This window comes from Aulonocara stuartgranti (genome assembly GCF_965226115.1).
Source record: "Aulonocara stuartgranti genome assembly, chromosome: 16".
Classification (NCBI taxonomy): domain Eukaryota; kingdom Metazoa; phylum Chordata; class Actinopteri; order Cichliformes; family Cichlidae; genus Aulonocara; species Aulonocara stuartgranti.
Window position 1 is genome coordinate 17945758 of NC_138952.1, and position 16602 is coordinate 17962359.

A 16602-nucleotide genomic window follows, 5' to 3' on the forward strand; every position below is an offset into this window, starting at 1 on the left:
TAGGGCAAAAACCAGCTTGGGTCTTCTCTAGTCCTTGACCCCCCAAACTTAAGACAAAGAAGAAACAGGAAACAAAGAAAGTGTGGCATGCAGCATCCACAAATCAAGGCCAAGTTATTTCAATCACCAAATGAAGCAGCATTTATTATTAATAGCAACCATGTGTTAAACTAAATGCTCTTAAAGAGTGGATCTCCACAAACATATGGACGGCCCTGCATATGAACATTATGCAGAAATTTGTTACATTAAAAGAACATAAAATAATGAGATGACCAGCAGAATGCTAAACACAGCAACGAAGCCAACCAAAGTAAATTGTCATGACCTCACAAACAGTTACATACATAGAGAGTGAACCTAAACATTACCATCAAGCAGGAATAATGACTATCATGGATGAATGGAAAACATTAATAAAATCCTAGAGTTATATTTTGGAGCACTTTTGATTTATTTCAATACGCATCCTGGACAGGGCAAAATCATGGTTTACATGTGGAATCAAGGCGGTCATTTACATGAAAAGGGAAAGACCAGCTCTGAATAGAGGAGGGGGCTTGAGGGTTCATCTTTCACCAATGTTGTAAGCGCAGCCCAACTCTCTGTGAATGGTACCCATCGCCACTGATGAATTGTCATTGATCAATGGTCTTTGATCAGTGGTTGTTGATCAATGATCATGACAATTTGGATATTAATGATCAAGAAACTGAACTCACAGCCTATTGTTCGCCAGTGGTGCTAGTTTTAGTCATTATGCAAATGTACTGTTTATAAAATTGGTGATAATCCGAAAATTCTACTCTTCATTAAACCCAACTGTCATGGTCCCCATGCCTCTCTGACTGGCTCATGTTTGCCACAGGTTTGTTTTGTTTTATCTCTCTCTCTCCTGCTTGCCTGGGCGGAGCTCATTGTGGGCTCTTGCTCTGGGTCTCGCCCTGTCGCTGATCTGCTTTACCCTATTTAACGCTGTGGCACGGAGCAGTCAGCGCTGGAACGTTGAACCTCCCGTGTTCATGCTCTTAGCTCTTATTTTAAAAAGACTCTCTCAGTGTTTAATGGTGTATTGAATCTAATCGAGCTGTCTCTGTTTAGATCTCCCTGGAACTGGTGGTGGACCCTTACCTGTGATCAAATCAAATCAAATCACTTTTATTGTCACATCACATGTGCAGGCACACTGGAGTGAAATTCTTGTGTGCGAGCCCCACAAGCAGCAGAGATGTGCAAACACAACAACACAAACGAGCAAAATACAAGAATGGCCAACCTGAAACTAATAAATATATGTACAATATATAATAGTGTATGCATTTCTGGATGTGTATACTAAATATTTTCCTACGTGTGTGTGTGTGTGTGTGTATACACATTTTTACAAATTAAATAGTAAAAAAAATAAAATAATAATAATAATAATAATAATAATAATAATAATAATGATAAAATATATAAAATATACAGAGTTGAATATGTGCAAAACAAGTGGCATTTATATACAGTATGGAGTGCATAATGTTAAAGTTCCAGTAGTGAAGCTGAGGTGTCTATGACGTGTTCAGCAGTCTGATGGCCTGGTGGAAGAAGCTGTCTCTCAGTCTGCTGGTACGGGACCGGATGCTGCAGAACCTCCTTCCTGATGGAAGCAGTCTGAACAGTTTATGGCTGGGGTGACTGGAGTCCTTGATGATCCTCCCCGCTTTCCTCAGGCAGCGCTTCCTGTAGATGTCTTGGAGGGAGGGAAGCTCACCTCCAATTATCCGTTCAGAGCACCGCACTACTCTCTGGAGAGCTTTGCAGTTGTAGGCGGTGCTGTTGCCATACCAGGTGGTGATGCATCCAGTGAGGATGCTCTCAATGGCACAGTGATAGAAGGTCCTGAGGATGCGGGGGCTCATGCCGAATCTTTTCAGTCTCCTGAGAAAGAAGAGGCGCTGCTGCGCCTTCTTCACTGTTTTGTTTGTGTGTACTGACCACGTAAGATCCTCAGTCAGATGTACTCCAAGGAACCGGAAGCTGCTCACTCTCTCCACAGCAGCGCCGTTGATGGTGATGGGGGTGTGTACTTCTCTGCACCTCCGGAAGTCCACTATCAACTCCTTTGTCTTTGCGACGTTGAGGGTGAGATGGTTGTCTTGACACCAGTGGGTCAGGGCGCTGACCTCCTCCCTGTAAGCCGTCTCATCACCGTTGGTGATAAGACCCACCACTGTAGTGTCGTCCGCAAACTTCACAATGATGTTGGAGCTGTTAGTGGCTGTGCAGTCGTAGGTGTAGAGTGAGTACAGGAGAGGGCTCAGTACACACCCCTGTGGAGCACCAGTGTTCAGTGTGATGGGGGATGAGGTGATGCTGCCCAGTCTGACCACCTGGCGTCTGTCAGACAGGAAGCTAAGGATCCAGCTGCAGAGGGAGCTGCTCAGTCCTAGATCCTGCAGTTTCCTGTCCAGCTTCGAGGGAACGATGGTATTGAATGCTGAGCTGTAATCTACAAACAGCATTCTCACATACGTGTCTCTCTTCTCCAGGTGTGACAGGGCAGTGTGTAGTGTCAGGGCTATGGCATCATCAGTGGACCTGTTGTGGCGGTATGCAAACTGTAGAGGGTCCAGTGAGTCGGGTAGTGCAGAGCAGATGAAGTCCCTGACCAGCTTCTCGAAGCATTTGCTTACGATGGGGGTCAGGGCTACAGGTCGCCAGTCGTTCAATGAGGAGATGGTGGAGGATTTGGGTACAGGGACGATGGTGGCCATTTTGAAGCAGGCTGGGACTACAGACAGAGAGAGGGAAAGGTTGAAGATGTGTGTGAACACTCCAGCCAGCTGAGCCGCGCATGACTTGAGGACGCGGCCGGGAATCCCGTCCGGACCAGTAGCTTTGCGCGCGTTCACCTTCCTGAAGCACTTCCGCACATCCTCCTCAGACACAGTGTGCGCACTGACGTCATCCGCGGTGCGCACACTGTCCGGTCTCATGGTGTTCGCTGTGTCGAATCTAGCGTAGAATACGTTTAGATCCTCACACAGAGAGGCCGTGGTCTGCGGTGTGCTAGTTTTCCCTCTAAAGTCTGTGATCGTGTTTAGTCCCTGCCACATACTCCGAGGGTTGTCAAACTGTTGCTCCACCCTGTCCCTGTACTCACGTTTGGCTGCTTTGATCGTCTTCCGGAGTTGGTAATGTGCGTGTTTGTAGTCCGATGTGTTCGCGGAGGCAAAGGCGGTGTTCCGTGCCGCCAGTGCCGCGCGAACATCTCCGTTAATCCAGGGTTTTTGATTTGGGAAGGATTTAACTGTTCTGGATGGGACGACATCTTCCACGCATTTCCTGATAAATCCACAGACTGAGTCTGTGTACTCATCAATGTCTCTGGCGGCCACGTGAAACATTTCCCAGTCCGCGTGATCAAAACAGTCCCGCAGCGCAGACTCCGATTGGTCCGTCCAACAGTGCACCGCCCTCCGGGTTGGAGCTTCCTGTTTCAGCTTCTGCCTGTAGGCGGGCAGGAGCAGGATGGAGCAGTGATCTGATTGGCCGAATGGGGCGCGGGGGAGGGCTTTGTACGCATCCCGGAAAGAGGTGTAACAGTGGTCGAGTAGCCGGTTTCCACGTGTGTTAAAAAGGATGTGTTGATGGAGTTTTGGTGAGACTTTCTTCAGGTTTCCCTTATTAAAGTCTCCGGCTGTGATAAACGCTGCCTCTGGGTGTGCGGTTTCCTCACTGCTGATCGCGCTGTACAGTTCCCTGAGTGCACGGTCAGTGTCGGCTTGTGGGGGTATGTAAACAGCCGTAATAATCACTGCTGTAAATTCCCTCGGTAGCCAGAATGGCCGGCACTTAATCATCAGGTACTCAAGGTCCGGTGAGCAGAAGGATTTGACCTTAGAACACATATGCATCAACACTACAATGAGCGGGTGGAGGGAGGTTTGGAGTCTTCTCCCACCCCCATTCTCTGCGGCCTGCTGGAGCGGGAGGGCTAGTAGGAGGAGTTGGCCGTCCGACTGCGGTCTGGGGTGTGGGGCGTCCCTGCTGCTGCGGAGTCGGGGTGGTCTGCCTCTCCCCACCAAGGGTAACACCACCTGGGTCTGGGTGCAATTCCCCCCTCCAGGGGCAAGGGTACCTAGACCCGGTTTGTAGAGTACGCTTGGGGAGTGTGATTGTGTGTACAGCGTCTCTTTATGTCTGTCTCCACGTTGGTTGAGTGTGGAGTGAGTGCATATGAGAGCATGAGGGTGGGAATGGATGTTTGTGTCTGTGTGTGCCTGTATGTCTGTGTCTATATGTCAGGTTGGGTATCAGACGCCACCTCTCTGGGGACACCTCAGGCCCTCCAAGGTTTGGAGGCCTATCTCCACCCACCACCACTTCCCCTGCCGGTGGCGGACTCCCTCAGGTGTCGGTGTGTTGGTGGTTCTTTGTGTCTGGGGGTGGGCGTCCGGGTACACACCGGCTCACTCCTTGGCGGCCGCTTGTCGGGGCCTGGGGCCTGGGGCTCGCTCGGGCCCCTTTGGAGGTGGGGTGCCCCCGGCCTCTCGGCCTGGGGCTCGGTCACTCAGGCACAGCTGGGGGCCGGCGGAGCTCACGGGCGCGTCACTGCAACTCCCCCTGACTTCTGCTCTGCGGCTGCTGGGCGAGCCCTCATCTGGGACTCTCCTCAGCTCTTACTGGAACAGTGGCGCGGCTGCCCCTCTGTTGGTCTTCCATGGTCTCTTGTGTTCTGGGGGCCTCTGGATGTCTGGAGTTTTGATCTCCTCCATACCCGCTTCACACCCTGGAGGACGGGGCTGTGGCCCCCCCACACTCCCTAGCAGATCATTACATGGAGAAACCTTTGGAATGCAAGCATGCTGATCCACACAGGTATGCACACATGGGTATTCACAGACGCGGACTAAAGCTTTCTTGGCTGCTGCCTCAAAGCACACTGTGCGCTGTCTATCTTGCGTGCTGCACAATATCGTTTATTATTTAGTAAATATTGATATCTATGACTAGCTAGTTTATTGTGATGGTGCTTTGTTTTCTCTATTATTATGTTGCTCTTTGTTGTTTGCTGTCTCCTCTGTTTGTTTTTTTTGTTTGTTTTTTTTTTTCTCCATACAGGTGACCCAGGAGTTCTTTTTTTTTTTTTCTCTCTCTTCCCCCCCCTTCTCCCCTTTGGTTTTCTTTCTTTCTCTCCCCCTCTTTCTCTCATTCATTCCCCCTGTCCTATTTATTAAAAAAAAAAAAAAAAAAAAAAAAAAAAGACAAAGGATGAACTGAAGCTCTGCCATCACGTAATGTCGCATACTGCTGTTTCTGATGTCATTTAAAAAAAAAAAAAAAAAAAAAAGAAGGATTTGACCGGGTGCACGTTCGCATAATCACACCAGCTGTTGTTGATCATGAAACATACACCACCGCCTCTGCTTTTCCCAGTAAGATCCTGTGACCTGTCCGCGCGGTGCACGGAGAACCCCGGTAGTTGTATTGCGGAGTCCGGTACTTTGTCCGATAGCCAGGTTTCTGTGAGGCAGATCACGCAGCAGTCCCGCATCTCTCGCTGGAATGAGATCCGTGCCTGAAGCTCGCACAGCTTGTTCTCCAGAGACTGCACATTAGCCAGTAATAAACTGGGTAACGGTGGTCTGTAAGTGCGCCGTCTCAGTCGAACCAGAACGCCAGATCTTCTCCCTCTGCGTCGGCGTTTGCGGCCTCCAGGGCCAGAGAACAAAGGTGAAATGAATGGGGGGTCTGCAAACGGAGCGTCTGCGACCCGGCCCCGGATAAGCGGAAGAAAATGGATGGATGGATGGATGGCATGTTACTTATTAGCAGTGATGGGAATAACGGTGTTACAAGTAACGGCATTACTAACGGCATTACTTTTTTCAGTAACGAGTAATCTAACTACTTACTATTGCTATCGTTGCAACGCTGTTACCATTACACATCTTTTTAGAAGTGCATTTTGTTAACTTTTGTCTGTTTTTGTTTTATACCTTGTGAAGCAATTTGTGATCTTTTATCTAGAAATGTGCTATATAAATAAAATTTTACTTACTTATTTTACTTACTTACTAGCAAGAAAATGCAGTGCTGTCGCATTACTATTTTTCAGCAAACAGACGGTTGAAGCTGTCTTCAGCTTACTGCTTCTTATATCAGTTGCACGGAAGTAGCTGTCTACGTAAGTAATCTGGGCGCTACAGCTTTAAGCAGCTAAGCGCTCCCACGGAGGGCAATCGTTTTCTGGCAGACAATCACTTTTTGGCACAACACCTGGAGCTAGGGGGGTAAAACAATCACATGTGTGCTGCTGTTTGACTGAGGAAGAATAAAGTAGTCGTGGTAAGCCAATTACATGACCACTTCAAGATTACAAAGCAACAAAGTGATATATACCAGTTTTTAAATTGTGTTGATAGGCCTCGTAAAACCAGAGTCATGATAAACAATATATACGCGGCGTTTTTTCCTCAATAGTTTCGTCACATTTACTGTCTAAGGACAGCGCAGCGAGCACTCTCTGCTTATGACCAAAAAAAATTTAAAAACAAAACAAAAACAGCCCGTTTGTGTTGGTGGAAAAATGCACCATGCCGACCAATTAAAAAAAATGATATGGCAACATGACATTTGGTTGTTTAGGAAGAGGGGAAGCTTTAGGCGTGACGGCGAGAGAGAGAGAGAGAGAGAGAGCGTGGCTCAGGTGGTTGGGAAGCGTATCTGTAACCGGAAGGTCGCCGGTTCGATCCCCGGGCTCTCTGTCCTGGTCGTTGTGTCCTTGGGCAAGACACTTTACCCTACCGCCTACTGGTGTTGGCCAGAGGGGCCGATGGCGCGATATGCCAGCCTCGCTTCTGTCAGTCTGCCCCAGGGCAGCTGTGGCTACAGCTGTAGCTTGCCTCCACCAGTGTGTGAATGCGAGAGTGAATGAATAGTGGCACTGTAAAGCACTTTGGGTGCCTTGAAAAGCGCTATATAAATGCAATCCATTATTATTATCACAATGCGACTCAGTTCACCCAAATTTTTGTCTTGCCTCCTATAAGGTAGTTCATCCCTCCGGCAAAGGTTACTCTTGCATTAGCAAGCTCGGACCCTCCGATCTTAGTGCACTTCATTCCAACTAAGACCAAAATTGATTTGAAGAAAGACAGGATAATATAAATGATGATAAGAGCCCGGCACATGTGACAGAGTACTAATAAATCTAAGCTCCTAAACAGTGTCCCAGAACTGTCTGCGCTTAACCCCCTCATTAGCTACTGAATTCAGGCAGAAAAACACATCCAAACACAGGCAAACATGAGAGGACACACTTGGTTATATCAAAACATGTTTAACCTTTTACTGTCTTCCATGTGTTTTGTAAAGATCACCTTGGTCATTGTGTTTGTTGTTGGTGCCCAGGCTTCTGATGGAATGGCAGGAGAAGGCTCATTACGTACTTAGATGGTAAATGATTATTATGATACAAAACTGTGATTTTAATTGATTGGTGATATTCACTAAGTAACTGGGAAATGAAAAATACTTTATTTTATTATGTATATGTATAAGTTAACTTTTTATTATGATATATATTTCAGGGTCGCAGGGGGGCTGGAGCCTATCTCAGCTGCCTCGCGACACTGAATTAGATAAGCGGAAGAAAATGTATGTATGTATATATCTTTCAGTAACAGTATTTGGTTGTCTGAGATTAATGTGAATAAGAAATCAGACCTCTTTGCACGATATCCAAAGAGTCATCAGTGTAAATACCCTACACAGTACTATGCTGTGAGAATAGGTTCCAGGATGCCAGACCTTCATGCCAACTTCACAGAGTCTGACAGTTTGGTCAGGAACATGGATAAGTAGCTCACTGGAGGTCACATTGTAGAGCTCTGGCAATTTTCCTCCTGTTTCTCCTCAAACGAAAGAGCAAATGTCGGTCCTGCAGCTGGGTTGACACCCGTTTCCCTGTCGAGCCTTCTACATGTAATGACCAATCTCTGGGTATATCCTCCACATGCTCGAGACTTTACTGGCAAACACAACAAATATTGTAGTACCAATTATTGATGTGCAGTCATCAAGAAGCTAGACATTTGTGCAAGCTACAGTCTCATGCCACCAGCAGTCATGAGGACAACAACAAAAGTTGAGAAAATCAGTCAGGAGGGATAAGTAGAGAGTGGCAGTCATTGTTGCAAAGATTGTAATTTGTAAGTTTTTCTCAAAATTATAAAGATATTTTTGAATATCAGTTATGAGTTTATAAAATCACACTGGACATCAGTATCCCCGCGGAACACACAATATCTTCTATTAGGATGTTGTGAGCTACTTTATATATGTGTTGTTGCTTGGTTGATAATTCTTGAACTAATGTTGCATAACTTTCTGGTCTGTTTGGCAAGAGAGTGACGGGCAAAAGTGAAACAGCCAGACAGCACAGAAGATAAGATCATATACAGGCACATAAAGAACAGATGTCAGAGGATTCCTCGACACAGACGCAAGATCAGAAATAGAGTGGTCCGGTGTTTAGCACTCTCACCTCATAGCAGAAAAAGCTTCTGGTTGTGTGTGGTGTTTGCATATTTGACCAGCTCCAGTACCTGATGTGCGTTTTCTCCAGATACTCCAGCTTCCTCCCAAAATCTAAAGACATGAATGTCAGGCTAATTGGTGATGCAAAGCTGGCTGTGAATGTGAGGTAGATAAAGTGCTTGGAGTGTAGAGAATAAAGCTTTTCACTCACTATGCGTTTATGTGCTACTCTGGCTCTCTTCCATGGTGTGTTTTTTGTTCTGTCTCCTGCCCCTCACCCCTACTAAATGGAGACAGATGGCTGCCCCTACCTGAGCCTGGTTCTGCTGGAGGTTTCTTCCTGTTAAAAGGGAATTTTTCCTTTCCACTGTTGCCAAGAACTTGCTCATTGGGGGTTATCTGATTGTTGGGAATATATCTGTATTATTGTAGGATCTTTACCTGAAAATATAAAGCACCTTAAGGCAACTGTTGTTATGATTTGGGGCTACATAAATAAAACTGAATTGAAAGTGCTGTATGAATGTATGGTTAAAGTGTGACCTTTAATTAAAGTTACTTTGAGTTTGTCAGTAACATTAGAAAGTGCCACATAAATGCAAGTATATTACATGACGCTGTTGGTGCTTCTGCTTTGCATGCGCAAGCACAAATGCTAATGCTAATGTTAATATAACAATAAAAAAATTCAAATCCATTTATTCTTAGCTAACTGAGATTACCTGAACTGAGATTAAAACAGAGATTTAGGGTTTAGGCCTAGGGGTCATAAGATTGTAAAGTCACCTGAGCTGCCATTTCAATAAGTGTGGGAAACACTTGCATGTCACCTTCAGATTCATATATTTTGTCGGGATCCTGGGTCTCCTGACCCAGCGTTTTTAGTTATTTGTGATTCTTGTATTTTGTGCTCGTGTGATTTATTCTATGGTTTCTAGTTTGGATCCCTTGCCCTTCATGTTTCTCTGTGCCCCCTCTGTTCTGTGTAAGTCTGTGTTTCTTGGTCTGTGTCTTTGCATGTTTCGAGTTTCTTGTGTTTTCTGTCACTCTGTATTGTGAATTATGCTCTCATGGTTGGTCTTTTGTTACTCCCTCGAGTCTAGTTTCTTGTGTTCCAAGCTTAGTATTTCCCTCTGTGTATTTTGGTTCTTAGAGTCCTCTGCTTTATGGTTTATGTCTCTGTGTTTCTTAGTTGCTGTCTCCACCGTGTCAAGTTCGCGTCTCTGTGTTATACTTCCTGTTTTACTTTGAAGGTCTGTGTCTTATGTGAATGTGTTCTACTTTGCTTCCTTGTCTCGTCAGTTCTGATTTCTCCCAGCCGTGCCCTCCTTCTGTATCCCACTGCCCTCATTACTTCCCATTGTATTTAAACCCTGTGTTTCTCTGAGTCAGTGTCACGTCGTCCCTCATGCTGTGTGGATCTCCCTGTGTCTCCCTGTGAGTTTAGCTTGCTTTTGTATGCTTTTTCCCTGCCAGTAAATAAAGCTGAGTTTTTTGTGTTTAAACCTCGTGCCTGAGTGCCTGCATCTTGGGTCCAACTCCCGCCTGCCACACAGCGTCTCTTGACATATTTAAATTGTTATAACTGTTGTGTTTTCATGTCTTAGATAAAACAGGACATAAGAACTGAGTAATGTAAAACCTAAAAAAAATAGGTGTGTAGTTCAGCTGTTGTAAACCCTTATTATGAAGGAACTTTTGACCCAGACTATACTGTCCAGGTATAGAATATGAACAGTATGTGAAGTTCAATACATTATTTGCTCGTACCAAAGACAGACAAAAAGTAGCCTCTCGTTAAACAAAATTGCCAACTCATTACTCTCTATTGTTTTATTGTCTTTAAGAATAAAGATAATTTCTATATAAACTGCTTCAAAAAAAAAAAAAAAGTACAAACTGTGTGATTAATAAAAGTAACCAGAAGGAAAAAATGGTGCGTTCGATACTCAAAATTCCCTGGGGAGGTACCCCTCAAAACCCAAGTTCAATGTGTTCTCCTCAATATGCAAACAAAGCACCACCATTCATACGCAAATGTGCACTTTACATTTCTGTTATGCTTTATTAATTTTAAATGATGCACCTTGATGCAGATGCAGGGAAAACACAATTTTGTTTCATGATAGTGGAAAAATTAATGTAGTAAATATGTCCTGTCATGTCACAGTTGAAAGCTTAAACAGCTCTTAGAAGTAGCTTGAAGCTGTGTTGCCATCAATAAAAAAAAAATTCCATTGTTTCAGGATGCCCGTATTATTATTAGTAACACTTTTGGTTTCATAATCACAAAAGTGTTGTAAAGACAAATACTTGATTTGACATTTAATGACTCTCAAAGTAAAACACACACATTCTTTGTGAAAGAAAAACAAAAATAATTCTGTGTAGGTTCGTCACACATATGAATAAGTGACCGATGTCTTGGTGACACTGTTGATCTCTGAGATGCTACTGGCTCTGCTGCTGCTGATCGTCCTTGGTTTTTTACTCCTACTAATCTCTGTGGAAGCCAAAGACACAACGCTTTTTTGTGTTGGAACAAAAGTGTAGGCATCTTGGAACTGATGCGTAGCATACCTCTTTGAGCTGTCAAGGTACAATTCCGAAAATGAATTCATGACTCTAATTGTGTATTGCAGACTGAGGTTGGCTAATTATAAAAACAACAACAAACAAACAAATGACACAGAAGCGGTATTTTACCTTGAGTGACACCCTTCTCTTCCTGCAAAGATACTGTAAATAAGTCCTCCAACAATAAGTAAGGTAGAGCCTCCCCAGCCAATGAAGACACCTACTCCTATTTCAAACCTGCCAATAAATACAAGAATATTTCAAGTGCAATTCTCCCTCATAGGAAAAACAATGATCTAAATGTGAGTCATCAAGTACGCAGACTTATCATATATATCTGCTACATACTTCTGTTCCATGTAGTTTGGATCTTCAAACTCAGCTCTTATTTTATTTCCATAGTAGGAGTAAGCAATCATAGAACACATCCCTGAAACAATACTCACACAATTACTTAAATATTAAACAGTGCAATATCTAAACAATGTGACTCAGTTCAAACAAATTTCTGTCTTGCCTCCTATAAGGTAGTTCATCCCTCCGGCAAAGGTTACTCTTGCATTAGCAAGCTCGGACCCTCCGATCTTAGTGCACTTCATTCCAACTAAGACCAAAATTGATCCGAAGAAACACAGGATAATACAGATGATGATAAGAGCCCGGCACATGTGAATGTCCCCTGTCCACAAGCAGAAAAAAAGCGGTTAAAGGCACTAAGTTCACTGGGTTTTTATCTTTAATTTACGGTATTCTGAGGGACGGTTTACTTACAGTTCAGTGCCAGCATGGATGGAATTCCCTTGCAGTCAGATACTCCAGTTGAATCAGATATGCAGTCCTTCCACAAGTTCGAGTAGTAGTTTGATGTCGCCAGGACCACGTTGCTGACTTCAGACCAGGTCCAGATATCTGTTGGCATTGTGGAGCAGACCAGAATCCATCCACACACACATACTACAAAGCAGCCTATCTCCATGTACATCACCATAGTCCTATAACCCATTATTGCTTCAGATTTCAGCACCAAGACAGACTACTAACAAATCTAAGCTCCTTAACACAAACCACAGTGCATTTTTTCCAGAACTGTCTTCTTTGAACTCCCTTCTCACGTGCTGAATAGAGGAGGGCATGCAGTGGCACCGCCCCCCTGAAGAAGTCACTTAGATACGTGACAAAACATTTCTCTATTTGAAACGCTACTTGAGAAGGAACAGTATAAATAATAAATAAATAATAAGCCTTCTAGGTAGGATTTCATTACCTGAATTATTAGTGATGCACCAATGAATCCATACTATTTGCATACTTAATCTTTTAATGTTAATACACATCTACTCATATATAAGCATATATTATTAACAAAACTTACCAGCAGTATAAAGTTCACTAAAATCATCTCCAGCTGCAAGCTGCAAGTAATATACACATTAAGTAATTAACAGCTATGATTAATAATGTAATTTATACATTCATTTTTTTAATTATATTTTGAAGTCAAATAGCTTGCAGGATTCAATTCAATTCAATTCAATTTTATTTATATAGCGCCAAATCACAACATAAGTCGCCTCAAGGCGCTTCATAGGATGATGCTGTTGTATATATAGTCAAAGAAGAAGGAGTCAAAATACAAGTTTTCTCATTCAGAGAACATTTATTTAAGCCATTCAAAATAAAGTTTAAAATCTTGTACAGTGCCACTTTTCATGTGTTGACCTCTGTATAAATACACAGGTTTATCTATCGTTCATCTGTTTTGTTTTTTTTTAATTCTCCAAGTCCCCTTTATACACACTTAAACACAGACACACAACTACAAGAGAACACCATAACATGTTATGCCTCAGACTGCACCTGTTTGTTTTGGAAAGATCATTTCCATCAGCGTGGCTGTTGTTGATACTCAGTCTCCCGACGAGAATAGTTTTAGTTTTGTGCACCATTGAGTTGTTACTTTACACATAAAACAAGGAGAAGACTCATTTCTTTGGATGAAATGCATAATAATTGCACTAATGTCTTTATAAAGGTGTGATTTTGCCAATAAAATATTGGACATCTTTATCGAAGGTTTAAACTGAGCAGTGTGGTGGTGATCAAAGTGATATTGATATATTAATTGATATATACATCTGTTCATCGTCATAGGTGTTTCAGTGAGATTCTTAATGACAGAAAATGCTTTTGGTTAAATCACAGCAATTATAACATAAGTGTAAACACAAGACTATGACAACCACTGGTACAAACACAAGACTAAGACTGCACATCTGTTTTATTCACGAGGTGAATATGACTGAGTATGAAGTGATCTAAAGGAAACAAAACATGACAAAAAATTACTTTCCTCCTATCTACAAGTTGAACTATTGCAGTGTCTGTTTGAGTTAAAACAGACCAACTAGACAAATGCATCTCTGTCTGAGGGTTTCGTTGGTGTTGCCTGAAGCTTTGAAAGTTGGGCGCTTGATCGTCCTGAGCCCATATAGTTAGACCCATACAGCTTGGAGGGTTTGTAGTATCCGGAATAAATGGTTCTTCCTCTGGATGGAGGCGCCATGTACGTGTGAGCATCACAGGCTTGTACTACTCTGCTGTAAAATTCAAAACATTGATGATGTTAATTATATGATGTAGTGGTAGTAGAGACAAGAAAAGGGATTAAAGTGGAATAATTTAGGCACCTTTTTCTGCGGATTACTTTATACACTGTCACAGCATAAAGAACAGCCCCGACTAGGATGAAAAAGCCTCCTGCCAATCCTAGAAAAACTGGAGATCCTAATTCATATCTGGAAGAAGTGAAAGGACGAGGAGAAAATCATGCTATCATTTAAATAATATAAGTTACTGCAAAATTTATAGCAGATATGTCTATAATTTGAAAAGATTTGATGTAAAATGGTGTATGGAGTGGAAAAAGCAGTACCGCAAAACTCCTGATGCGACCTTTCGAGCAAAAGCTGTCCTGGCAATTCTGTTGATGTATAAGCAGTAGGCAGCAATGTCTGACATACCTGCGTGAAGAGGTTTCGGTGAACAGAGGAAAAAAAATGATGGCAAAACATTTACAGAGAGAAGCACGGCGTATGTTCAAAGCTTACCACCAACAAAATGAAGCACTGCTCCCGCGAAGAGCACTTTGTCCTTGGTTTTGTCAGATCCGCCGATGTAAGTGCACTCCATCCCGACAAAGCAGCACACTACAGCAAAGAATCCAATAGTTAACCCGCACATTAGCAATCCTCTCACTGCCTGCACGTAATCTGTTCAAATCAAAAAGAGTTCAGAAAGGAGAAAATGAGAAAAAATAATAAACAACAAGGGGTTGATATGAGAATCAAATCAGACCAGTATAAATAAAACAGCTATAAAAACAGCTATGCAGTGCAGAGATTGTGATCTACAATGGTTTCTGCAATGTTTTCTCAGATTTGTAAAGATTCAATCAGCAGATGCTTGGCAATGCTTGGATGACATAATGCTGCACCAAGTCTTTTTGTTTCATTGAATCTGAGAATCAATAAAAATATGAATAAATCCCTCTTTTGGATATGGTTGAAGAATATTGTACAAAAGATGATCTCTTTTAAGTATTCTTCAGCAGTCTTCATAAAGTCCAGAATATTTGAAGATTGAATTTATAGACGCAATAAGAATATTTTTAAACCCATCAGGGTACATTATATATTTTGTTGAATCCATCCAACCATCCATTTTCTTCTGCCTATCTGATACATGGTCATGGGGAGACCATGACCTTCAATCAACTGACTTAAGGAATATGGAAACACCTTAATTTGGGTGTACGTAAAAGATTCAAAAGTTTTGGTGCTCAGTGTTAAAATATAGTGTTAAGTCTTAAGGTCTGTATTTTAGGCATTTATCCAGATGACTGTAATTTCGCTCATACAGAGAGGAAGATGGTTGACCTTTACTTACTCCAGGCCAAATGGTGTAGTGCAGTATGCTGGAAGAATTGTTGGTGGCCCCTCTTTGGTTAATGGGGGGGCCATTGTTTAACCATTGGTTAATGGATAAACAATGTAACATCAAGTTTAGTTCTTGAGAAACTGACCTGTGTATTTAGGAAAAGATCTTCAGAATTTTTTGACATTTGGAAGATGTTTCTGGATCTATTAAAAAATGGGGAAGTTGAGAAGGTGGCGAGAGAGTAAGGTAATGGAAAATATGTAACTAAATTTGGGAATGTATACCGTAACCTGATCTGTTTTTATTTTGTATTTTGTTCTTGGTTGTTGTTTTATTTGTTTGTTGGTCTTTTGTTTGTTTCAGTTTAGTTGCTTTTTTGGGGGGGCTATTTCTTTTTTTTAGTGTCTTGTGTTTTTATTGCTTTCTTACTGCCATATGTTCAAGAAATTTAAAGTGTTGGATATTTATGAATACAAAATCCAATAAATATATGTTTACAAAAAAAATTGGGTGTAGGTAAACTTTTATGATCAGCTGCCACTGTCGCCAGAATTGGAAGTTTAACAAAATCAGAGCCAAGTCATAAAGTGAGCTCACTGAGAAAGCTCTTATTTTTTATATATTCAAAGTTAGCATTAGCAAATAAAGGTTAAGTATATTAAAGCAAGTCTGCAGGGTATTTTATAGACGTTTCTATAAATTCCCAAATATCTGACCTTTTTTTCTCAAATGAGTTATAGTATCACTTTTAGGAACTGGTGCAAAGTCAACGCAACTTTTAATATGGATCCAGAACAACAGCATGCTCTACTTGTTAATCAATAGCATTGCAAAACTAGGCGATACTATTCAAAGTGACAGATTAACAGACAGAATTATAGTCAGGAGTACAATTATTTGAAGAATGAGACTTAAAAAAATTACTAATGACTGATCACCTGACTGCATGTACATAATCTATATAAAAATTATTGGTGAGGCAAATGCAACATACAAGCAACATTCCAGAGCACTGGGTATTCTCTACAGTTGGTCACAGCCGCAGAATCTGTGTAACAGTCGCTCCACAGGTTGGACCAGTACCAGGCCACTTTGATGATGTACGAGCCTCCTTGCCCTCCGAGTTTGGTAATCCTCCAATAGTCCATTGCCATGGTGCAGAGCACAAACAGCCATCCCAACGATGAAATCAAGAAGCCAGATATTTGGATCACACGTTTTCTCATTGTGGAAATCAAGAAGCCTGCTAATGCAGGTTTAATGGATTGTGCTGACCTTAGAAGAAGAAAATCTATTGACGTCTACTCTGGCTCACTAACTGTTCTACTGCTCTAGATTCAAGTAAAATGTGGCCCGGGTGTCCATTTAACTACGTCATAAGTGTCATGTGTTGATGAGGGCTCTGTACCACTTCATGCTGTGTTTACTGTAAACTTTTTGGATCATACCTTCTCCTGTAGATATTTCAAACGACTGTATTGATTATTGCTGTAGCAATATTTAGATGTACTTAAAAGGCTTCATCATGTTTACACCTTGCTCGTTTCTCAAGCATATTAG

At 42.3% G+C, this 16602-nt stretch overlaps 3 protein-coding genes across 3 annotated transcripts; all 3 read right to left on the reverse strand.

The window, feature by feature from the left end:
- Positions 1 to 458: 458 nt before the first annotated feature.
- LOC309690463 (uncharacterized protein) lies at positions 459 to 5683 on the reverse strand (the record flags this gene model as incomplete). Its single annotated transcript, XM_082507493.1, has 3 exons — positions 5351 to 5683; positions 3015 to 3884; positions 459 to 470 (listed from the first exon to the last, which is right to left on the reverse strand). The coding sequence occupies exons 1-3, from the start codon at positions 5540 to 5542 to the stop codon at positions 459 to 461; spliced, it is 1074 nt and encodes a 357-aa protein (XP_082363619.1). The 5' UTR covers positions 5543 to 5683.
- Positions 5684 to 10478: 4795 nt separating this feature from the next.
- On the reverse strand, positions 10479 to 12210 carry LOC309691372 (claudin-10-like). The gene is made up of 5 exons (XM_082508991.1): positions 11878 to 12210; positions 11624 to 11785; positions 11455 to 11536; positions 11236 to 11343; positions 10479 to 11118 (listed from the first exon to the last, which is right to left on the reverse strand). The coding sequence occupies exons 1-5, from the start codon at positions 12107 to 12109 to the stop codon at positions 10926 to 10928; spliced, it is 777 nt and encodes a 258-aa protein (XP_082365117.1). The 5' UTR covers positions 12110 to 12210; the 3' UTR covers positions 10479 to 10925.
- Positions 12211 to 12753: 543 nt separating this feature from the next.
- Positions 12754 to 16388, reverse strand: cldn10l2 (claudin 10-like 2). Its single transcript, XM_082508998.1, has 5 exons — positions 16037 to 16388; positions 14214 to 14375; positions 14039 to 14126; positions 13794 to 13901; positions 12754 to 13703 (listed from the first exon to the last, which is right to left on the reverse strand). Exons 1-5 carry the CDS (start codon positions 16266 to 16268, stop codon positions 13511 to 13513), a joined length of 783 nt encoding a protein of 260 aa, XP_082365124.1. The 5' UTR covers positions 16269 to 16388; the 3' UTR covers positions 12754 to 13510.
- Positions 16389 to 16602: the final 214 nt, after the last annotated feature.